Source organism: Ictalurus punctatus, chromosome 15, assembly GCF_001660625.3.
Source record: "Ictalurus punctatus breed USDA103 chromosome 15, Coco_2.0, whole genome shotgun sequence".
In the NCBI taxonomy this organism is placed as follows: domain Eukaryota; kingdom Metazoa; phylum Chordata; class Actinopteri; order Siluriformes; family Ictaluridae; genus Ictalurus; species Ictalurus punctatus.
In genome coordinates, this window is record NC_030430.2 from 20,670,061 (window position 1) to 20,689,037 (window position 18,977).

Below are 18,977 nucleotides of genomic sequence, written 5' to 3' on the forward strand. Positions count from 1 at the left end.
ATTGCGCTCATCATTTGCATATAGTTTTGCATGTATGAAAATTCATTCATGGTTTGTTTTGTTGATGATACAGCAGGGGAGGGGCAGTGGTTTCCCAGGAAGGAGGAGGCCACGAGGTGGAGGAAGTGGAAGGGGACGAGGGCGATCACGCCTCAAAGCTATGGCATCTTGCATCGATGCTTTCTTAGTGAGTTTCTCTCATGTCTATGCTATATTGCTTTGCTTTAAATTAAATGCTGACTCAAGCTTTACTTTGAATACAGTGCAGAAAGATCCCTGCTATGTGTGTGTGTGTGTATGTGTGTGTGTAACCAAATGAGCAGTTCAGTTTGTATATGTAGCTTGTGTCAAATGGTTTAGAAAATGTTTATTTTTGTACAGCTAATTCAATGAAGTTTAATGCACTGTACTGAACAGAATATTAGTTTTAGAGTCTCTAACATCAGTTTGTAAGGCCAGAATTTTTCTGGCATATGCTCAGCCACAAATGACTCTACAACGAAAACCAGGTCAGCTAGAAGAATGTTTTGCATGTCTAACCGAAACACCTTCTGTCATCCCTATAGCAAACCATGAATGCAGACTCTGGCCTGAGCAAAGAGGAGGAGGAGGAGGAGGATGACACAATGCAGAATACAGTGGTGCTCTTCTCCAACACTGATAAATTTGTTCTTTTGCAGGTAAACTATGGCTTTTTGTTTGTCTGGCACATGTTCATGACGTTCTAGGGTGACAATTTGACAAGGCATTCTCTCTCTGCTTCCTAGGACATGTGTGTAGTATGTGGCAGTTTTGGTCGAGGTGTAGAGGGCCAGCTGCTAGCTTGTGCTCAGTGCTCCCAGTGTTACCATCCATACTGTGTAAACAGCAAGGTAAGCACGTCATGAACTGTGATGTTATTTTCAGCTGCAGTTTGTGCTCATTTTGAGAATTTATTTATTTTGTTTTTCCATTCCCTCTGTAGATCACTAAGATGATGCTAAGGAAAGGCTGGCGTTGTCTTGAGTGTATTGTTTGTGAGGTGTGTGGGAAGGCCTCTGATCCTTCACGGTTGCTGCTGTGTGATGACTGTGATGTCAGCTATCACACATACTGCTTGGATCCACCGCTGCACACCGTGCCAAAGGGAGGCTGGAAGTGCAAATGGTACAAAACTTATTCATCAGTAGTTTTTTTTTTTTTTTTTTTTTTGCTGCAATACGTTATTTGTCAAGTAACTATAATTCAGTGAGCTTTAATTTACAGGAGAGGTCAAATAATAAATGATTTAGCTAGTCCAACGGGTATGTTAATTCTGCAGTGTAATCGCGCTCATGTACTGGTTACCTGGGAAATCTACTCCTAATATTGCACTTTAATATAGATGCAGCAGCACTTCATTTAGCAAACATATGGATTATGTGTATTAATGCTGTTTATTTTCTGTGCTAACTGTCAGATGTTATCCCATAGTGCAGCAGGAGGTAGGATTTAGAAAAGTGTAGTAAGTAAATACCCCAAGAAATACAGTTGTGCTCATAAAATTACATACCCCTTGCAGAATCTGCAAAATGTTAATAATAAATAAAGAAAGAAGAGAGATCATTAGTGCTCAAGAAAGCAACATGATGCATTAAGAGCCGGGGGGTGTTAATTTGTGTAAATTCAGTTATTATTGTGTCTTATGGACTATATGTAAACATCTGTTATGTGAAATGGATTATTCAGGGCGGTACGAAATAAAAAACAAAATGCAATTTTAACGAGCCCCCTTTCTTTATTTATTTATTTATTTATTTATTTATTTATTTATTTATTTATTTATTTTCATTAACATTTTGCAGATTCTGCAAGGGGTATGTACATTTACGAGCACAAATGTACATGAACCCGTGTGATTACATCCAGAATTACATGGCAAATTAAATATTTTTGTTTAGCACTAGAAGCTGACATGAAGCAGGATTGATCAGCAGCTAACTCTGTAGTCTGTCGGGTTATGACAAACGAAAACGCTGAAAGTGTTTCCCCACCATGTGCTTTGTTACTGCTGGTGTGGACATAAATAAATAGACTAATGGCTTTGTTTCCATACTGTTTGTGCTAGGTGTGTGTGCTGCATGCACTGTGGGGCCAGCTCACCCGGGTTTCACTGCGAGTGGCAGAATAACTATAACCACTGTGGCCCTTGTGCCAGTTTGGTCACATGTCCTGTATGTCATGAGAACTTCATGGAAGAAGAACTGCTTCTGCAGTGCCAGCACTGTGACAGGTACATACAGTTATAACTTGAAGAATGCAGTGGTTTTAAACTGGAAACTGGAATGTTGAATTAAATTAGTCTTTTATTTGTAGATGGGTGCATGCTGTATGTGAAAGCCTTTATACCGAGGATGAGGTTGAACAAGCATCTGATGAGGGCTTTGCCTGTACAGCTTGTACTCCATATGTTCCCAGACCTGTCGGTGAGTCTCTTTTTGTTCTGTTGAAGATTTTTCTGAGTAAAGAAATTTACATTTGAAATGTGCAACTGTATTTTTTTTTTTTTCCCAAATATTCTTAAGATTTGTTGTTGTTGTCTGCTTTCATATTGTTTCTTCAGTGGAGTCCCCAATGATGTCAGTGTTCAAAATAAAGGAACCTGGTATGTCTCTTTTGCACAATATACCTTTTTCATTTTGGTTTATCCTCTTGAGTACATGCCGTTATATAAATGTCTAATCCAGTTTAAAACCTTTCTTCTTCAGAGCCACAGTTCTACCGCCTGGAAGGTGTCTGGCTTACGGAGACTGGGATGTCTTTACTGCGTAGCATTTCCATGTCACCCCTGCATAAGCGCAGACAGCGGCGTTCCCGACTGGGGACTATCTGTATCGATGGAGCTCCTGATGGCCTGGAGCTGAAAGAGGGCGATGGTGATGGAGAGGAGGGGAAATGTATGTTTTTATTACCTTTTAACATGTATACATAAAACTTCACAACGTCAGTCAGCTGAGAATAGTCATGTGACTGACATCACAGTCAGCTGATTATCAGTCGCCACAGTTTCACCATATTTGAGCGCAAATAAATGCCGTAGCTGTTTAACCAGAGAAAGCTAAACACTCCTGAATCGTTTCTATTAAATTATTAAATTCATTGATTCAGTCTTTCTATCTGCAATGATTCTGGAGGGGACTGTATTCTTAAACCTTTGCATTTGTAACTATCTGCTCGGTTGTCATATGTAGACCTTCTCCTGGATAGGTTAACAAAACCATTAGCTCAATACCTGTTGGAAATTGTTAGTTACAGTACAATTGTCCTAAATCTGCATTCTCAGGCTGTGCCGATTCAATGGAGTGTGACTCTAAACTGGAAGCACCTGGCAGCCCAGATCGTGATGGTGGTATGGACAAGGAGCCAGGGGCAGATGGAGGTGTAGAGGGGACAGCTGACTGTGATGTTCTTAAAGGAACAGATGAAACCGATGAAGGAAAGAAGAGGAAGCGTAAACCATACAGGCCAGGTGACAGTGGATTCTCTGATATTGGTGTTTTTATTATGTATTTGTTTATTACCACAAAGGGTTATGAGTGCTGAAGGACTTAGTTGATCCTTTGTAGGCATTGGAGGGTTCATGGTCCGGCAGAGAAAATGTCACACACGGCTGAGAAAGAGTTTGTCTGCATCTGCTGACAGTGTGACTGAAGGACAGGCAACAGAGACAAAACTTGAAGAAGGCAAGTGAAACCAGCTCTCGTCTGCCAAGCATATAAACATGCATTTATGTTTAGGCCAAGGTGTTAATGGTAAATGTATATTTTTTTAAGGCCCTCATCCTGACATGGATCCACCTGATGCTAAAGCAGCAGAGGGAGATGGTGAACTTGCCAAAAAACGTAGAGGGAGAAAGAAAAGCAAACTGGAAGACATGTTTCCTGCGTACCTGCAGGAAGCTTTTTTTGGGAAGACGTTGCTCGACCTGAGTAAAAGGGCTTTTCTGGCCCCTCCAGCCCAGAGACATTCTCAGGGCATGCCAAGACCCACATTACCTGCTCCTGGAGGTAGACCTTCAGTTTCAGAACCAGGTATGGTAATGCTCAGTAAAACGTTGGGTATCTGAAAGTCATTCTGAAAAAATCACCACGTTATATGTAAACCTCAGCATTTACATACATACGACTCTGTTGTAGTAGAGGTTGAAAACCGAGCACCTGAAGCAACCCTTCAGCTTAAGCGAGAGGCTGATGGCTTAAAGCCTCAAGGAGAGATAAAATGTAAGTTGCAAAACCAGTGGAATTATCTAAGTATTTTAATGTTAATAGTTTAGTCTTAAACTTTAATATTAATAAACGTATTGCATTTGCACTTTTGCATATTTCAGTAATTGCAGGAGCAGGGGAGCAATCCTCTAACAGTGATCAGAGTTTAAGTGACACCCCTGGCTCAAACTTACCGAAAAATGGAGGTAAAACCAAGCTCATGACCTTCAGTAAATGATTTTTTTTTTTTTTTTTTTTTTAAATAAAAGAATTAACTTTTTTTTTATTAAACATTTTTTTTTTCTTTTGGTTTGGATTAGGTCTTCCACAGGGGACAGAAAAGCAAGACTCTGAGCAGTTCTTCCGTAAGATACTTGGACCCTCAGAAGGGAGCACTCTTCAAACTAGTATGAGGCCTGTCTTAGAAGGGGAGAGTAATCGTAGTGGTTTGCCCCTAAGGAACCTTCCTGGTAAGATTAAACCAAATGCAAACCTGCTAGTCTGTATTTGCAACTGACTGATACCTTATAAGTGCAGCTTGACCTTGATTGTTTAATTGTTTAAAATGTATTTGTTATTATTATTTTTTATATGCAGGTGCTTCCACATCTGGCTCATTGCCCTCGGCTAGTATGGTGGAGTCTTTTCAACGACTTTCCCAGTCCCCATTTTTTGATCCACTGTAAGGACAAGTTAATTTTGTTTTGATTGTTACAAAACATTCAGTATATATTTTTTACTTCATTCATATATATATATATATATATATATATATATATATATATATATATATATATATATATATATATATATATATATATATATATATATATATTTACTTCATTCATATATATATATATATATATATATATATATATATATATATATATATATATATATATATATATATATATATATATATTTCATTAATATAAATATTTGTTACCCAGTGATCGTGGTGGAATTTTCAGTCCAGATCAGGATGAGGAAAGCCCTTGGGCAACACCTTCCACTCCAGCCACTCCCACTACTCCTCCAACACCTACCGAACAGGAGGGAGATGGCCTGTCATACAACCAGAGAAGTTTACAGCGCTGGGAAAAAGATGAAGAACTTGGAAATCTATCCACGATTTCTCCTGTACTCTATGCCAACATCAATTTCCCTAATCTCAAGCAAGACTACCCAGGTTAGTAATCATTCTGCAGAAACATTCAAGATTAAAATAAAATGGTCACCTTTTGTTATAAAAGAAAAAATGAAATACTTTTTCACAGATTGGGCAAGCCGCTGCAAGCAGATAATGAAGATTTGGAGGAAAGTTTCAGCTCCTGACAAGGTTCCCTTTTTGGTAAGAACATGGACATAATAGCCATAATGTCATTAGCATAAGATTGAGTATTGATATTTCCCTCCTTACCTTGTGTTTCATTCCTCCAGCAAAAGGCCAAAGATAACAGGGCAGCTCAGAGAATCAGCAAGGCACAGAAGGTAATAATTTTAACATCAATTTGATGCATTTCCAGAGTCAGAGAAAGCATTACTGATTTTTTAAATTTTTTAATTTTTTCTTCCTCCCCCCTCCTCTATTATTGACAGCAAGCAGAGAGTCAGGTGTTACGGCCTGTTAAAACTGAGCCAGTACGGATAAAAGGGGAGCGCCCCAGTCTGCACCTTCAAATTCCACCACCCTCTGGCTCTCTTTCCACTCCCTCTCAGCCTAGCTCTGCTGAAAGCGCATTTCCCTTTACCCCAGATACGGCGTCTTCAGTTTTTTCTCCAGATGGATCTCTGAAGACCTCAGGTTCAACAGACGTTCATACCGACTCCTTTCCCAAGCCTCCATCTCAGTCCGCACATTCTCAATCTCAACCGTCAACTCCTTATTTACAGCCTTCCTTTAGCCCTCTGCAGGCCTCCTCAGGTTATCCTTTACCTGGCCAACAGGGTGCTCCTCAGGGACGGCCGACCAGTCTTGGTTCCCATGATATGCTGCCAGGAATGCCTCGCAAGGCTCAGCTGGTTGACCCATTCTTTAAAACTCAGCAGCAGCAGATCCTTCCACCCCAGTCCCAACAGGCATCTCAGGAAGCTGTTGGCTTACCTGAGAGTCCTCGACCAAAAGCAGTTGGGACTGGAGACCCTCCTTTGTTCTCCCCATCCCACTCAGCTCACCATGGAGAACCAATTCGTGGCAGGCAAGAGTACACTTCATCTTCCTCCCCCTCTACTGTTACTTCTTCGCCAGGAGGAATGCTGCAAAACAGGGCAGACATGAGTGCTCCTTCTCCACGTGCCTCTACTGGCCTAGGCACAAATTCCCCTGCAGGAATGGGGGACTCTGGAGATGGCTTGTTCAAAGCTCCTATGACTCCACGCATGCATCAGGGTGATGCTGGAACCTCATCTACTCCACTTCCCCCTAATCTGTCTCCTAATCATCCTCCAGAGAGTTATCGCCAGTCTCCCTCTTCTTTTTCTGATTCGTGTGTCCAGTCTCCTCTTACACCCCGGCCCCAGTCAGGAGATGGTTCATCCCCCTTGCTTCAGAGACTGCCTATGCCCCAGCAAGAATCTTATCCAAAAGTTGCCTCTAGTCCTCAGTCACAGGGTAGTTCTCCTCTTACTCCAGGAGCACTCTCCAATGATGGATTCTCTGTGCAGTCACCAGCTACACCACGCTTTCATTCTCCAGACCCTCATTCACGGCCACCCTCACGGCCACCATCCCGGCCTCAGTCCAGAGACCCTTTCACCTCCCTGCATAAACCACCTCGCCCAGCCTCAGTAGTCACCGAGGCTCCCTTTAGAGGCTCACCTCATTCCAACCAGCAACCTCCTTGTTCACCTTCAGTAGGAGATCCACTAAGTGGAAAACCACCTGGACCACCTGGTTTTAGTCGCAGTCCCATGGATACCCTTCAGATTAACCAGCCGCAAGCAGTCTGCTCAAAACAAGTAATAACTTCCCAGCAAGCTCAGGTTCAACTCCAGCAATCGTCATCTATGCCACCGACCATGGCTGCCGATTTAAACGCTAAGACACAGTTACCATCTGGAAATCAAGATGCGCATCATATACCAGTAATGCCAAGCACCCAAGAGCTGCCTGACCTTTCAGCTGGACAGGACCAGTCGCTAATTGGCCTTAGTCCTTCAGAGCTTGAAAAGCATAGACAGGTACAGAAGCAATTCATAGAGGTACAGAATAATTAGAGCCATCTAATCAGGTTTCATTAACTATTCCCTCTGTGTTTCTTTTGAAATTGTCTCCCTTTTCGCTGCAGAAACAAAGACTTAGAGAATTTTTGATCAGACAGAAACTGCAAAGGAACTCTCTTCGGCAAGAGAAGGAGGCAAATGTGCCTGTTAACAATGCTCCAAATTGGCAAGAAGGTGAAATGGCTGTTTTTCAACCAGATAAATCTCAGCGAGCACCACCTCCTTATCCACAGGTATTTTTCAGTCACAATGACCGATGAGATAAGGATCTGTGTGGAACATAATTTCAAATGTAGTGAACTATGATGTGTTGTGGTTGATTTGTCTTGTAAAAACAATATCCCAATTAGGACAGAGCAGCTGTTGCTCAAGTTGCCATCCCAGGCAAGCTATCTGTACCTATGGGAACAGTTGATGAGAAGCTGTGCCGCCCTCCTCCTCCTGCTGGAACACCTGGTATGATTGACTCCAATGTGCTAAGGTATGTTTGTGTAATTTCTTTTGTATCACACGTTCTATTTTAAACGCATGATTTAAGAAGTAAGACCGGCAGCATTAATACATTTAGATGTCTAAAAATTTGTCTGTAGGCAACCTGGCGCTAATCTTTCCCAGGGGATGTATCCTCGTCCACCATTTCCTACACAGTGGCAAAGTCAGGTTGCTGGTCAACGGGGTTTCCCACAACCATCCATGATGGAAATTGGACCCAGGCACCACCTTAATGCTCCTTTAAACAACCCTCTTAGTATGCAAGGGATGCAAGGCATGCCTAATCCTCTTGCTGTGTCACAAGGCACTGGGCCCGAAACAATGCAACACTCCGTGTCTGGACCTCCACCACAGTTCATAGAATTAAAACATAATGCCCAGAGGCTGCCAATTGGACCCCAGTTCTTGGCAAGGGCACCTCAGCCCCGACCACGCCTGTTTATACCACAGCAGGATGTGCCTGCTGGATTTGGTCCAACATCCTTGCCACCTTCTTTTGCTGCTCAGGGAGAAGGTGGGCAAGGTCCCAGACTTGGGTTGCCACAAGCTAACTTGGGCCAATTAATACCACAGCAGAGCAATATTCCTCCGTCTCAATCCCAACTACAGTCACATGAGGTCCCATCTACCCATTCAAACACACCTGTCTCCCACTCAACTATTCAGCAGCAGAGTTCTCAAAACAGTGCTACGAGAGAACAACAGTCTGTGGCAGAAAATGTCGACTTACCAGAGGCTGACCTTGAGGATCCTTTTGCAGCCAAAGACCTTGGAGAAGCAGGGACAGAAGCTGGAGTCGAGGATGATGATCTTGCACTCGACTTGGATCCTGATAAAGGCGATGATGATTTGGGGAACCTTGACAACCTTGAAACAAATGATCCCCATTTGGATGATCTGCTTAACAGTGATGAGTTTGACCTGCTTGCATACACTGACCCTGAGCTTGATCAAGGTGACCCCAAGGATGTTTTTTCTGACCAGTTACGACTTGTTGAGGCAGAAGGTGAGGGTTCAGGCACTAAGGTGGAAGAGAAACCTAAAGTTGGTACAACTGCCAAGCAGTCAGTCACAGCTTCCACACAACTACCTTTAAAGACTGAGGCTTCCACAGCATCCTGTGTTTCACTTCCTCTCAAGGAAGAGTCCTCAGATTCCACTGAACTTGCTACAATAAAACTTGAAGAGAAAAGCTCGATTGGTCCTCAGCAGTCAGCACAGACTGTGGTTAAAGATGAGATGGGCGAAGCTGTCTCTTTGCTTCTAAGCGGAACATCGTCCAAGATCTCAACTCAGCCAGGTAATTCATCTGCCTCACTAAGCACGGTCCGCTTAGGTGGCGTTCCATTTCCTCCTCCAACCCAAGCTAATACTTTGGCATTTCCTCCAGCTACACCACATCCAGACCTACCCGAAGATCCACTTGGTCTGCCAGATGGTGGTGGCCAGCACTCACCTGCAGTTGATCTTGACAAAGTAGAAAGCTCACTGGAGGCAAGTGAGTTGCCTCTATTGATTCAGGATCTATTGGAGCATGAAAAGAAGGAGCTTCAGAAACAGCAACAGCAGCAGCAATTGAATGCTCTACAAGGGGGGTTGAGCAGTCATCTTCATAATATTCAGAATCAACAACAGCCTTCTGGGGGACCAGGCCAGATTTTACTACCCCATCATCGTCCGCCCCAGGGTCTTGTGAGTCAACCGGGAATGGTACCGAGGCCTCCTCACATGCTAACCCAGCAGCAGCAGAGGATACTTAGTGCGCCAATGCCTCCACCTGCTCATGTGGCAGTGGTGCAACCACAAGCAATGATAAGAGCTGGACAGCCAAGCAGCATTCACCCAGCTCTCGATCCACAGCAGCAAGCAACACCACCTCAACACCATCCAAAACCACAAACTGTCCCTGCCAACTTCTTCCCAGATAAAGGTAGAGTAATAGACTGTGGATCTTCTGGTCTTTTGTATAACATGCTGTTTCCTACACGTATTCACATGACTATATGACTTTATATTCTTTCAGATCTTGATAAATTTATGACTGATGACATAATGGACCCTATTGCCAAAGCAAAGATGGTGGCTTTGAAAGGCATCAAAAGGGTGTTGACTCAGGACCCCATGAATGTACCTCCTGGTATCAATAGGTACCTTTTGTTGATTCAGTATAAAACCACATGTTGCTGTTTTTCTCCTACAGCAGGGATTGACCTTTTATGCCCATTTGTTTTTACCTTTTTAGGCAGCAAGTTTCCCTTTTGGCCCAGAGGTTGGCTTCAGCACCAGGAAACGCAGATGCTCAGGCCCACGTTGGTACTGGACCATCTAAGGTCAGTGAATTGTCCTTTTTTTCCCTGCTTGGTTACAAGTTTGAGTTTCACTGATCAAAACACTTCTCTTAATTTCAGGAAGGGGAAAGCAGTGATAAGGTTCAGCCACGACCTAATCCTCCACAATTTGTCCAGGGCATCATCAGTATGTTCTGCATTCTGTTCCTAAAATATTTCTGTGCTGAATGTCCTTGGTCTCTTTGTTCCCCATTTGTTTGTTATAGCATAAATTTCAATGTGCTGCATAAATTTCAATGTACCTATAGTTTAATCCCTTTGCACAACAGATGATGCTGAACAGCACCAATATGAAGAGTGGCTTGTACACACCCAGCAGCTGCTACAGATGCAGCTAAAATTTCTGGAGGAACAGATAGGAGCACATCGAAAATCCCGCAAAGCGCTTTGTGCTAAGCAACGCACGGCTAAGAAAGCAGGACGTGAATTTGCAGAAGCAGATGCCGAAAAGCTGAAACTGGTCACTGAAGAGCAAAGTAAAATCCAGAAGCAGTTGGATCAGGTGAGCATTCTTTCATACTACTCGATTAGGCTATTACTTAACATCTGTCTATTTCCTTGATTACAAAGTTTCTTTTTTCCTAGGTACGTAAGCAACAGAAGGAGCACACCAATCTGATTGCTGAATACAGAAGTAAGCAGCAGCAACATCAGCAAGGTTCCTCCATACTAGCACCTGGTCCCTCAAACCAGGGGCCCCACATGCTTTCTAAGATGCCAGGACAGATTATAATGGGTCAACAAGGGGGGCCGATGATAGGTCAAGTACCTGGAGGCATTCCTCAAGGGGGAATGCCGGTTAGAATGCCACCAGTGCATCCATTTACTGCAGGCCAAACCCCTCACCCTGGGGCACTTGGCACTGGGCCTCCTGGCCTGACTGCTGGATTTTTCCCACAAGGGCCTGGTGCACAAGTACCAGATCCAAGGCTCCTTCAGGAAAGGCAGAGGCAACAAAGGATGCAGATGGTGCAAAAACTGCAACCGCAGTTTATGATGGGACAGCAACCTGTGACGCATCAAAGCCAGCAGCCTGGTGTTATGAATCAGCAGGCTGGACCTATAGGTGGTCAGGCACCTCAAGCATTGATGAGCAATGCATTAATGGGGCAGCAGCAACCAAATTTACAACCGGGACTAATATCTAACCAGCAACATCAACAAGGCCTTATGCAGGTTCCTCAGGGCATGATGGGAAACCAGGCAGTTGGGCAGGCTCAATCAAATATCATCACTCAGCCAATGACTCCAAATCAAAATATGATGACGGGTCAACAAGGCATAGCTGGAAATCAACCGGTGCAGCAGCTGCAGAGACCTCAGGGTTTGATGGGCCAACAAGTTTCCAGTGAACCACAGCATATTCTTAGAGGGCCACAGGGCCAGCTTACTGCTCAGCAGCAGAGTGTTCTGGCACAGCGTATGCTTCTTTCACAGCAACAACAGAATACAGCAAAGAATCTTGCACAGCTCCAACAGCAGCAAATACCACAGCAGAGACAACTGGCACAAATGGGTGCATCAGAACAACAAAGGACAATGGGAACACCTCCTTCAAGTGGTGTTCAAGGGAATGTCGATAATTTGCAGCAGGGAGTTCCAGGCCCCCCTCAAGATGTTCAAAGCCCAGCTGCTAAAGATGGTGGAATCCTTAGCCCTAAAACTCCACCCCAGCAAGCTGGATCCTCAACTCCAATCCAGATGCAACAAGGGCCAAGTGGGGATCTGCAAGGGGCGGTTGGTCAGCAACCAGCAACTGTTGCTTATATGGTTCCACAACAACAACAAGCAACACCGCAACAACCAGGACAAAATGCTGGATCAGCACAACAGCATAGCTATGTAAACAACCAGCAGACTGGATTACAACCTCAAGAACAGATGCAACTTGCTTTGCAACGACAAAACTCCATTAATACAGAACAAGTGAAACAGGAAGGTCAGCAAATGTGTTATGTTGCTCAACAGCTACAACAGGGAGGTCAAAATGTTGCACAAATTCAGGGCATGCTAGCACAGCAGAGTAACCAGAATCCATCTGTAATAACTAGTAATCCAAACCAGCAACAAGACGTATTGGCCCAACAGCAGCTAAATAGAAGTCAACAAATAATGATGACTCAGAGGTCAGGTGCACCTCCTGGGCAAATACGAGCTTCTATTAACATTCAAGCCTTACTTGCACAGAACCCTCAGTTATGTCACCTACCTCCTAACCAGCAGTTACAGCAAATTCAGGCAATAATTGCTCAGCGGCAGGCTCAACAGCAGGGTCAGATGCTGAGATTGCAGGGACAGGCACAAGGCCAAATTCGACCTCAAGGCCCACAACCTCTTGGTCCAAGAATGCCAGGGCTTGAAGCACAGCAGCAACATCCCTATGTGTTTGCTGCCAAGCAAGGTCCAGTTGGTTCTTCACAGCAGCAAGGAGTAATAGGCCAGCCCTCTGTCATGACACCACAATTTCAGAATGCTCAATCGTTGCACCCACAACAATTGTCACAAGGAGTCTCCCCTCAATACAACACAACTACCCAACAACAGCAGCAGATGATGCAGCATCAAATGATGAGAGGCCAGGTACCTTTGGCACGACCAATGATGGGCCAGGTTCGCCCAACACCTCTAGGTCATATGACTAGACCAATGTCTCCTCGTCAAATTATGGGTCAGGGATCACCTGGCAGCCCCCATTCTGGTCAGCAAAGACAAATCATGGGCATGCGCCAAACTCCACCAGGCCAAGGGCAGTGTCTTGGCGTGAGAGCACTTAGCCCCTTTCAGGCCTCTCCTTCTCATGTTGGTTCTCCTGCTAGCTCTACTGTTCAAGAAGCTGGCTCAAGTCCAGCATCTTTTAATAAACATGATTTTGGTACTACATCTCTTTCTAACCACCCATCACCTGCATCTAGATCAGACTGTGGTGCTGGAAAAAATAGTCCGTTTGGTAACGTTGGAGCAGCAGCCTCACCATTAAGATCACCTATAGCTAAGGCCCCACAAGAATTATCAGGCCTCAAGTCTGAGCCTCATGGTCCAGGTGCCCAAAAGCCAACAACTGCTATTCCACTTAACGGCCCATCTCCTAAGTTGGCATCAAACCTGCCACAGCCATCAGTTTCAACAGCTGTGGTTGAAGGAGAAACGCCTAACGAAAGGGATCTGTGTAAGATCATACTGCAAAATATTAAACAGGAACCTCGAGAGATTAATTGTGACTCAGGAGCTAGTGGGGAGGCTTCTTCTGCAACTATTAAGAGAGAAATCACTGGTGACACTGGAAATCCACCAGGCGACACCATGAGCCAAATTCCCAGAACAGAGACGGGCCAACAACTTCTGCAAAAGCTACTTCGAACCAAGAGTCTTCAATTGCCATCGCAGAGGACATCTGATGGTATCCACAATGAAATAAACGGGCATATTAACAGTAAGCTCGCAATGTTGGAGCAAAAGCTTCAGGAGACCCCACGTAACATGGAGGTAAAAACTTGCAACTAGGTTTTCAGTAACGTAAAGTGGTAGAATGTATCCTTGAATAAACCGTTAAAGTCCGCTCTTTTTCACCTACTTTTTTTTTTTTTTAAATTAGGATCTCCAGTCTATTACTAAAAGGCCGCCTGTAACAAAAGCCAAGCGGACTACAAAGGCTGGAGAGCGGGGAGCAAATGCTCGAAAAAAGAACAAAAAGGATGAGGCTGGAAAAACAGAAGCAATAATGAAGCAGCTTAAACAAGTAAGGACTGTGAAAGTAAAAGAGATTGTTATTAGGGCTGCACAATGTAGACATGTACTTTAAAAGAATGATTTATCAGCACACATTCAGAAAATTGTCTGCACCACTGACTGTGATCACCTGAATAGTACAGGCTTCAGCATCGCAAATCTAATATTGCACTAATGTTTAAAGGGCAATATGTTGTGCGGCACTTTATTATCCTAGGTTTGAGCAGTATTTAGTAATCTACTTTTCCTCCTCAAATCCTCTTAGGGTCTGTCTCTTCTTCCTTTAATGGAGCCCTCCATTACTGCTAGCCTGGATTTGTTTGCTCCTTTTGGCAGCAGTCCAGCTAATGGCAAAACTCAGTTGAAAGGATCTTTTGGAAATGCAGTAATAGACAATATTCCAGACTACTATTCCCAGCTCCTTACTAAGGTACGTGCTAATTTTATGCTACTATGAATCTCTGAATGTGAGGACCACTGGTCTGCAGGTGCCTGCGGATTTACACGCCGAGTTTATTATCGGGTCATTTTACTCTCTTCTCCAATTAGAATAACCTCAGCAATCCGCCAACACCACCTTCGTCTCTTCCGCCAACTCCACCTCCTTCGGTGCAACACAAGCTTTTGAATGGAGTGACCGCAGTAGAGGAACTAGCAGAAAGCCAAAAAGCGAGAGAGACTTCTGAGGACACCACAGGTCATTGTAATGATGATAATTCATGCCAACATCGAGGTAAAATGCTCGAGCTTTTTATTGACACGAACAAAACTGTACAACGAATGTACCTTTTCTGTACCCTTTAGACTCTGTTCCTGAAGAGGTGAAGAGTGTAGACATATTAGCAGCACTTCCCACTCCTCCACATAATCAGAATGAAGATGTGAGGTATGCAGTGGAATTCAGGAAGCTTATTCACTTCATTGTACATGTAATAATTTATTATATATATTTATAATGGTGTACTTAATAGATTAATTGTTTTCAGGATGGAGAGTGATGATGACAGTGACGTTCCAGACACCATTGTTCCTGCATCGTCACCTGAGAGCCAGTTTGGTGATGACATGTCGCGCTTCCCTCACCTGCTGGAGCTTAAAGAAGAGGAGGAAAATAGAGCCATTTCTCCTGTTATTCCCATGATTCCACGCTCTGCTATCCCCAGTATGCTTTATAACAATGTTCTTCTTGTTGCTATTTCTAAAACTGGTTTACTGTCTTGTCTTGTCAACATATGATTTGAGCCATCTAATCCTTTCACCATAATGTCCAGGTTTTGCAGAAACTAAACCATTTGAGGCAGTAGAGGGAAAGGCTGGTTCCTCAACTGGTTCCTGGGACAAGGCCAAGAGCAACGAAGTGTCTGTTACCTTCACCCTCTCAGCAGCTGCAGCCAAGGTATTTTACACTTGAAGCTGTTAAAAGCCGTTTAAAAGGTGGGTTGTCCTCTTGTTTTTCACTCCGTGAACATTTGTTCTCTCATCAGAATTTGAACTCTCTGATGGTGGCAGTTGCCCAACTACTGCACATGCGTATGCCAGGGTCCTATGAAGTGGCTTTCCCCCGGAGTCCTGGTAGAGCAGGTGCTGTTGGCCCTGGGAAAACACCCGACTCATCCAACCCAGGTAACTTATACCTATCAAATTATTACATTCTCATGTGTTGTGTGTGTGTGGGGGTTTTTTGTTTTTTTTTTGGGTTTTTTTTTTTGTTTTTTTTTTTTTTTTTTGGGTTTTTTTGTTTTGTTTTTTTTTTGGCTTAATCAATCACTATGAAATTAAACCTTCAAACAGTGGTCTCATTCCTGCTTCTTGATCATATTTCTGAAACTGTAATGCCTGTGATTGTTCTTGGGGAATTGAACTATAGCATAATAGGCACTGACTATAATAGTGGGTTTGTGCCAAACATGCTCCTTAACTCTTTTTTTTTTTTTTAAATTTCCCGTACGATTTGATATATTTCAGGACCCCTATATGTAAAAACTGATCCATCTGCAAACCAAGATGCGGAATGGCTCAAGCAGTTTGATGTCACCTTGCCAGGTTGTACTCTAAAGAAGCAAGTCGACATTTTGTCTCTGATCAAACAGGTTGGCTGTCTGGTTCATTCAATTCAAGTGATATGAGAATCATTTTTTTAAAATTGGTAATGAATTCCCCATAGATGACTGGCCTGTCTTTTTTTTTTCCATTTTACCACCCCCCAGGAATACGCTGAGCAAGAGGATCGACCAGCTCAGCACTGTTACATGACCAACGTGTCGGACCTTGACGTACGCCATCTTCCCATTATTCCTGTTGAGGTATCTCCACCGCCTTCACCACCACCGCCACCACCACCACCACCACCACCGCTGCCATCTATCTGTACTGAACCTGAACCTGTCACTCAGTCCGACCCTCACCCTCAACAAGAACCTGAACCAGAGCCTCCTGCTCAGCCCAAATCACCCTCCTCTTCTATCCCCAGTGCTCCCATTAAAACAGAGCCACCAAGTGAACCTTCAACAACAGTTCAGAGCACTCTTATTAAGACTGAGCCTGAGGAGACCCTATTAGCCCCTCCAGTTGCTCTACCTGAGGAGGCAGCTTCTGTTTCGGCCTCTGCCTCAGCATCTCAGGAGTCTCTGATAATGGAGATCTCCCCCAAACCCATTAAACAGCGTAGGCCTTTCTCAGAGGATGAAGAGGTACGTCCCAAAGTCAAGAAGTGGAAAGGTGTGCGCTGGAAACGCCTTCATTTGGTCATCACCATTCGTAAGGGCAGCTCCAAGAAGGAGAACAGTCGAGAGGTGTCCGAACTCATGGAGCGCCTGCGTATCACGCTCAGACCAGACAAGCTGCCACGCGATAAGCGCAAGTGCTGCTTTTGCCACGAAGAAGGCGACGGAGCTACCGATGGCTCAGCTCGTCTTCTTAACATTGATGTCGATCTGTGGGTGCATCTCAACTGCGCCCTGTGGTCTACTGAGGTTTACGAGACACAGGGTGGCGCTCTCATCAACGTAGAAGTGGCCCTTCGGCGTGGACTTCGCACGCGCTGTGCGTGTTGCCAGAAGACTGGTGCCACCAACAGCTGTAACCGTCTACGCTGCCCCAACGTCTATCATTTTGCCTGTGCCATCCGAGCACGCTGCATGTTTTTCAAGGACAAAACCATGCTGTGCACCCAGCACAAGCTGAAAGGCCCCAGTGAGGAGGAGCTCAGCAACTTCGCTGTCTTCCGAAGAGTCTACATCGAGCGAGATGAAGTGAAGCAGATCGCCAGCATCCTACAGCGTGGTGACCGCATACACCTCTTCCGGGTCGGTGGCCTCATCTTCCATGCCGTGGGTCAGCTCCTACCCTCTCAGATGGCTGCTTTCCACTCGCCCACCGCCATCTTCCCTGCGGGTTACGAGGCCACACGCATCTACTGGAGCACCCGTGTGCCAAACCGACGTTGTCGCTATCGGTGTCGCATCAGTGAGCAAGATGGCCAACCCTTGTTTGAAGTGCGCGTGCTGGAGCATGGACAGGAAGATCTACACTTCCGGGACAGCAGTCCAGACGGTAAATAGCTTTTAAGGTTTTTGCTGAGTAAAGAGTATATTACTGCTGTGAGGGGGAATATTTATTTTCAATGTTCTCTTTTTATATATTAGGCATATGGAACAACATTGTGCAGAACGTTGCCAAGCTTCGTGAAGAATCGGCCATGCTGAAGCTCTTTGCTGATCATGTAAAAGGGGAGGAAATGTATGGGCTTACTGTCCATGCAGTGATGCGCATCACCGAGTCGGTACGGCATGATTTTCAACACTGTTTGACGGCAGATTACAGACGATAATTATAAGGGTAATTCACTTTCCCGCAGAAAATTTAACAAGCCTCTTACACTGCAGCTTCCAGGAGTGGAGAACTGTCAGAACTACACGTTCAGATATGGCCGCCATCCTCTCATGGAGCTTCCCCTTATGATCAATCCTACTGGCTGTGCACGCTCTGAGCCCAAGATTCTCACACATTGCAAACGGTAAGGCTCTATACTATGAGTAGTTATTAATGTTTGCTCTTCTCTATATAGTTTTGCCTTTTTATTTGAGAAGAAATCTTGCTTACTTGTGAGCTGAAGCGCTCCCCCCCCCCCCTCTTTTTCTGTCTCTGTAGGCCCCATACACTGAATAGCACAAGTATGTCCAAAGCCTACCAGAGCACGTTTACAGGGGAAATCAACACACCCTACAGCAAGCAGTTTGTTCACTCCAAGTCCTCACAGTACAGGCGGTTGAAGACAGAATGGAAGAACAACGTGTACCTGGCTCGCTCCCGTATCCAGGGACTGGGCTTGTATGCAGCTAAAGACTTGGAAAAACACACTATGGTCATCGAGTACATTGGTACCATCATTCGTAACGAGGTGGCAAATCGTCGGGAAAAAATCTACGAAGAGCAGGTTTGTAAAGTTGAAAACAACATTGTCGGGTTAACGAGACTCAACAAATATTCGAATTACCTGACGTTTTGTATTATTGTTTCTAATCAGAACCGTGGGATCTACATGTTCCGCATTAATAATGAGCATGTAATAGATGCCACCCTCACTGGTGGCCCTGCTCGGTAAGACCCTCACAATGCCTGCTTTTCTCTGTTGAGAAGTATATATATACTCGATATATTGAGTCTTATTTATTGTATTTCACTTGGGTTGTATATGCACTGTTCCAGCTACGTGAATCATTCCTGTGCACCTAACTGTGTTGCGGAAGTTGTGACGTTTGACAAAGAGGACAAGATCATCATCATTTCCAGTCGTAGAATCCCCAAGGGTGAGGAGGTAAGAATCATGCGTGGTAGACTGAAGTAATTCTTTTATATGATTTTATATCATGTATGTGTTTGTGCACTGATCTCTGAATGAATTTCTTTTTTTTTTTTTTTTATTTTTTTTTTTTTTTTTTTTTTTTTTTTTTTTTTTTTGTGTGTG

At 44.2% G+C, this 18,977-nt stretch overlaps 1 protein-coding gene across 8 annotated transcripts in view; it reads left to right on the plus strand.

Moving 5' to 3' along the window:
* The window catches only part of kmt2d (lysine (K)-specific methyltransferase 2D), a 31,549-nt gene that overhangs the window by 9,354 nt on the left and 3,218 nt on the right, over positions 1-18,977 (plus strand). For 3 of the 8 annotated variants that reach the window (XM_047160384.2, XM_047160378.2, XM_047160379.2), the window contains exons 13-53: positions 74-187; positions 567-680; positions 768-872; positions 965-1,146; positions 2,087-2,251; positions 2,335-2,444; positions 2,582-2,623; positions 2,727-2,915; positions 3,302-3,487; positions 3,585-3,701; positions 3,792-4,049; positions 4,155-4,238; positions 4,346-4,429; positions 4,544-4,693; positions 4,821-4,905; positions 5,174-5,412; positions 5,501-5,574; positions 5,664-5,714; positions 5,823-7,403; positions 7,511-7,678; positions 7,796-7,926; positions 8,036-9,867; positions 9,961-10,084; positions 10,180-10,267; positions 10,346-10,412; positions 10,555-10,787; positions 10,871-13,768; positions 13,878-14,021; positions 14,277-14,441; positions 14,561-14,744; positions 14,816-14,897; positions 14,998-15,173; positions 15,283-15,407; positions 15,496-15,634; positions 15,977-16,101; positions 16,219-17,563; positions 17,656-17,792; positions 17,896-18,026; positions 18,161-18,446; positions 18,537-18,610; positions 18,719-18,827. In XM_047160384.2, coding sequence (XP_047016340.1) covers positions 74-187; positions 567-680; positions 768-872; positions 965-1,146; positions 2,087-2,251; positions 2,335-2,444; positions 2,582-2,623; positions 2,727-2,915; positions 3,302-3,487; positions 3,585-3,701; positions 3,792-4,049; positions 4,155-4,238; positions 4,346-4,429; positions 4,544-4,693; positions 4,821-4,905; positions 5,174-5,412; positions 5,501-5,574; positions 5,664-5,714; positions 5,823-7,403; positions 7,511-7,678; positions 7,796-7,926; positions 8,036-9,867; positions 9,961-10,084; positions 10,180-10,267; positions 10,346-10,412; positions 10,555-10,787; positions 10,871-13,768; positions 13,878-14,021; positions 14,277-14,441; positions 14,561-14,744; positions 14,816-14,897; positions 14,998-15,173; positions 15,283-15,407; positions 15,496-15,634; positions 15,977-16,101; positions 16,219-17,563; positions 17,656-17,792; positions 17,896-18,026; positions 18,161-18,446; positions 18,537-18,610; positions 18,719-18,827 — 12,693 coding nt within the window. The remainder of the gene's footprint in view (positions 1-73; positions 188-566; positions 681-767; positions 873-964; positions 1,147-2,086; positions 2,252-2,334; positions 2,445-2,581; positions 2,624-2,726; positions 2,916-3,301; positions 3,488-3,584; positions 3,702-3,791; positions 4,050-4,154; positions 4,239-4,345; positions 4,430-4,543; positions 4,694-4,820; positions 4,906-5,173; positions 5,413-5,500; positions 5,575-5,663; positions 5,715-5,822; positions 7,404-7,510; positions 7,679-7,795; positions 7,927-8,035; positions 9,868-9,960; positions 10,085-10,179; positions 10,268-10,345; positions 10,413-10,554; positions 10,788-10,870; positions 13,769-13,877; positions 14,022-14,276; positions 14,442-14,560; positions 14,745-14,815; positions 14,898-14,997; positions 15,174-15,282; positions 15,408-15,495; positions 15,635-15,976; positions 16,102-16,218; positions 17,564-17,655; positions 17,793-17,895; positions 18,027-18,160; positions 18,447-18,536; positions 18,611-18,718; positions 18,828-18,977) is intronic. The other 5 variants (XM_017486880.3, XM_047160383.2, XM_047160381.2 and 2 more) reach the window with 5 other exon arrangements.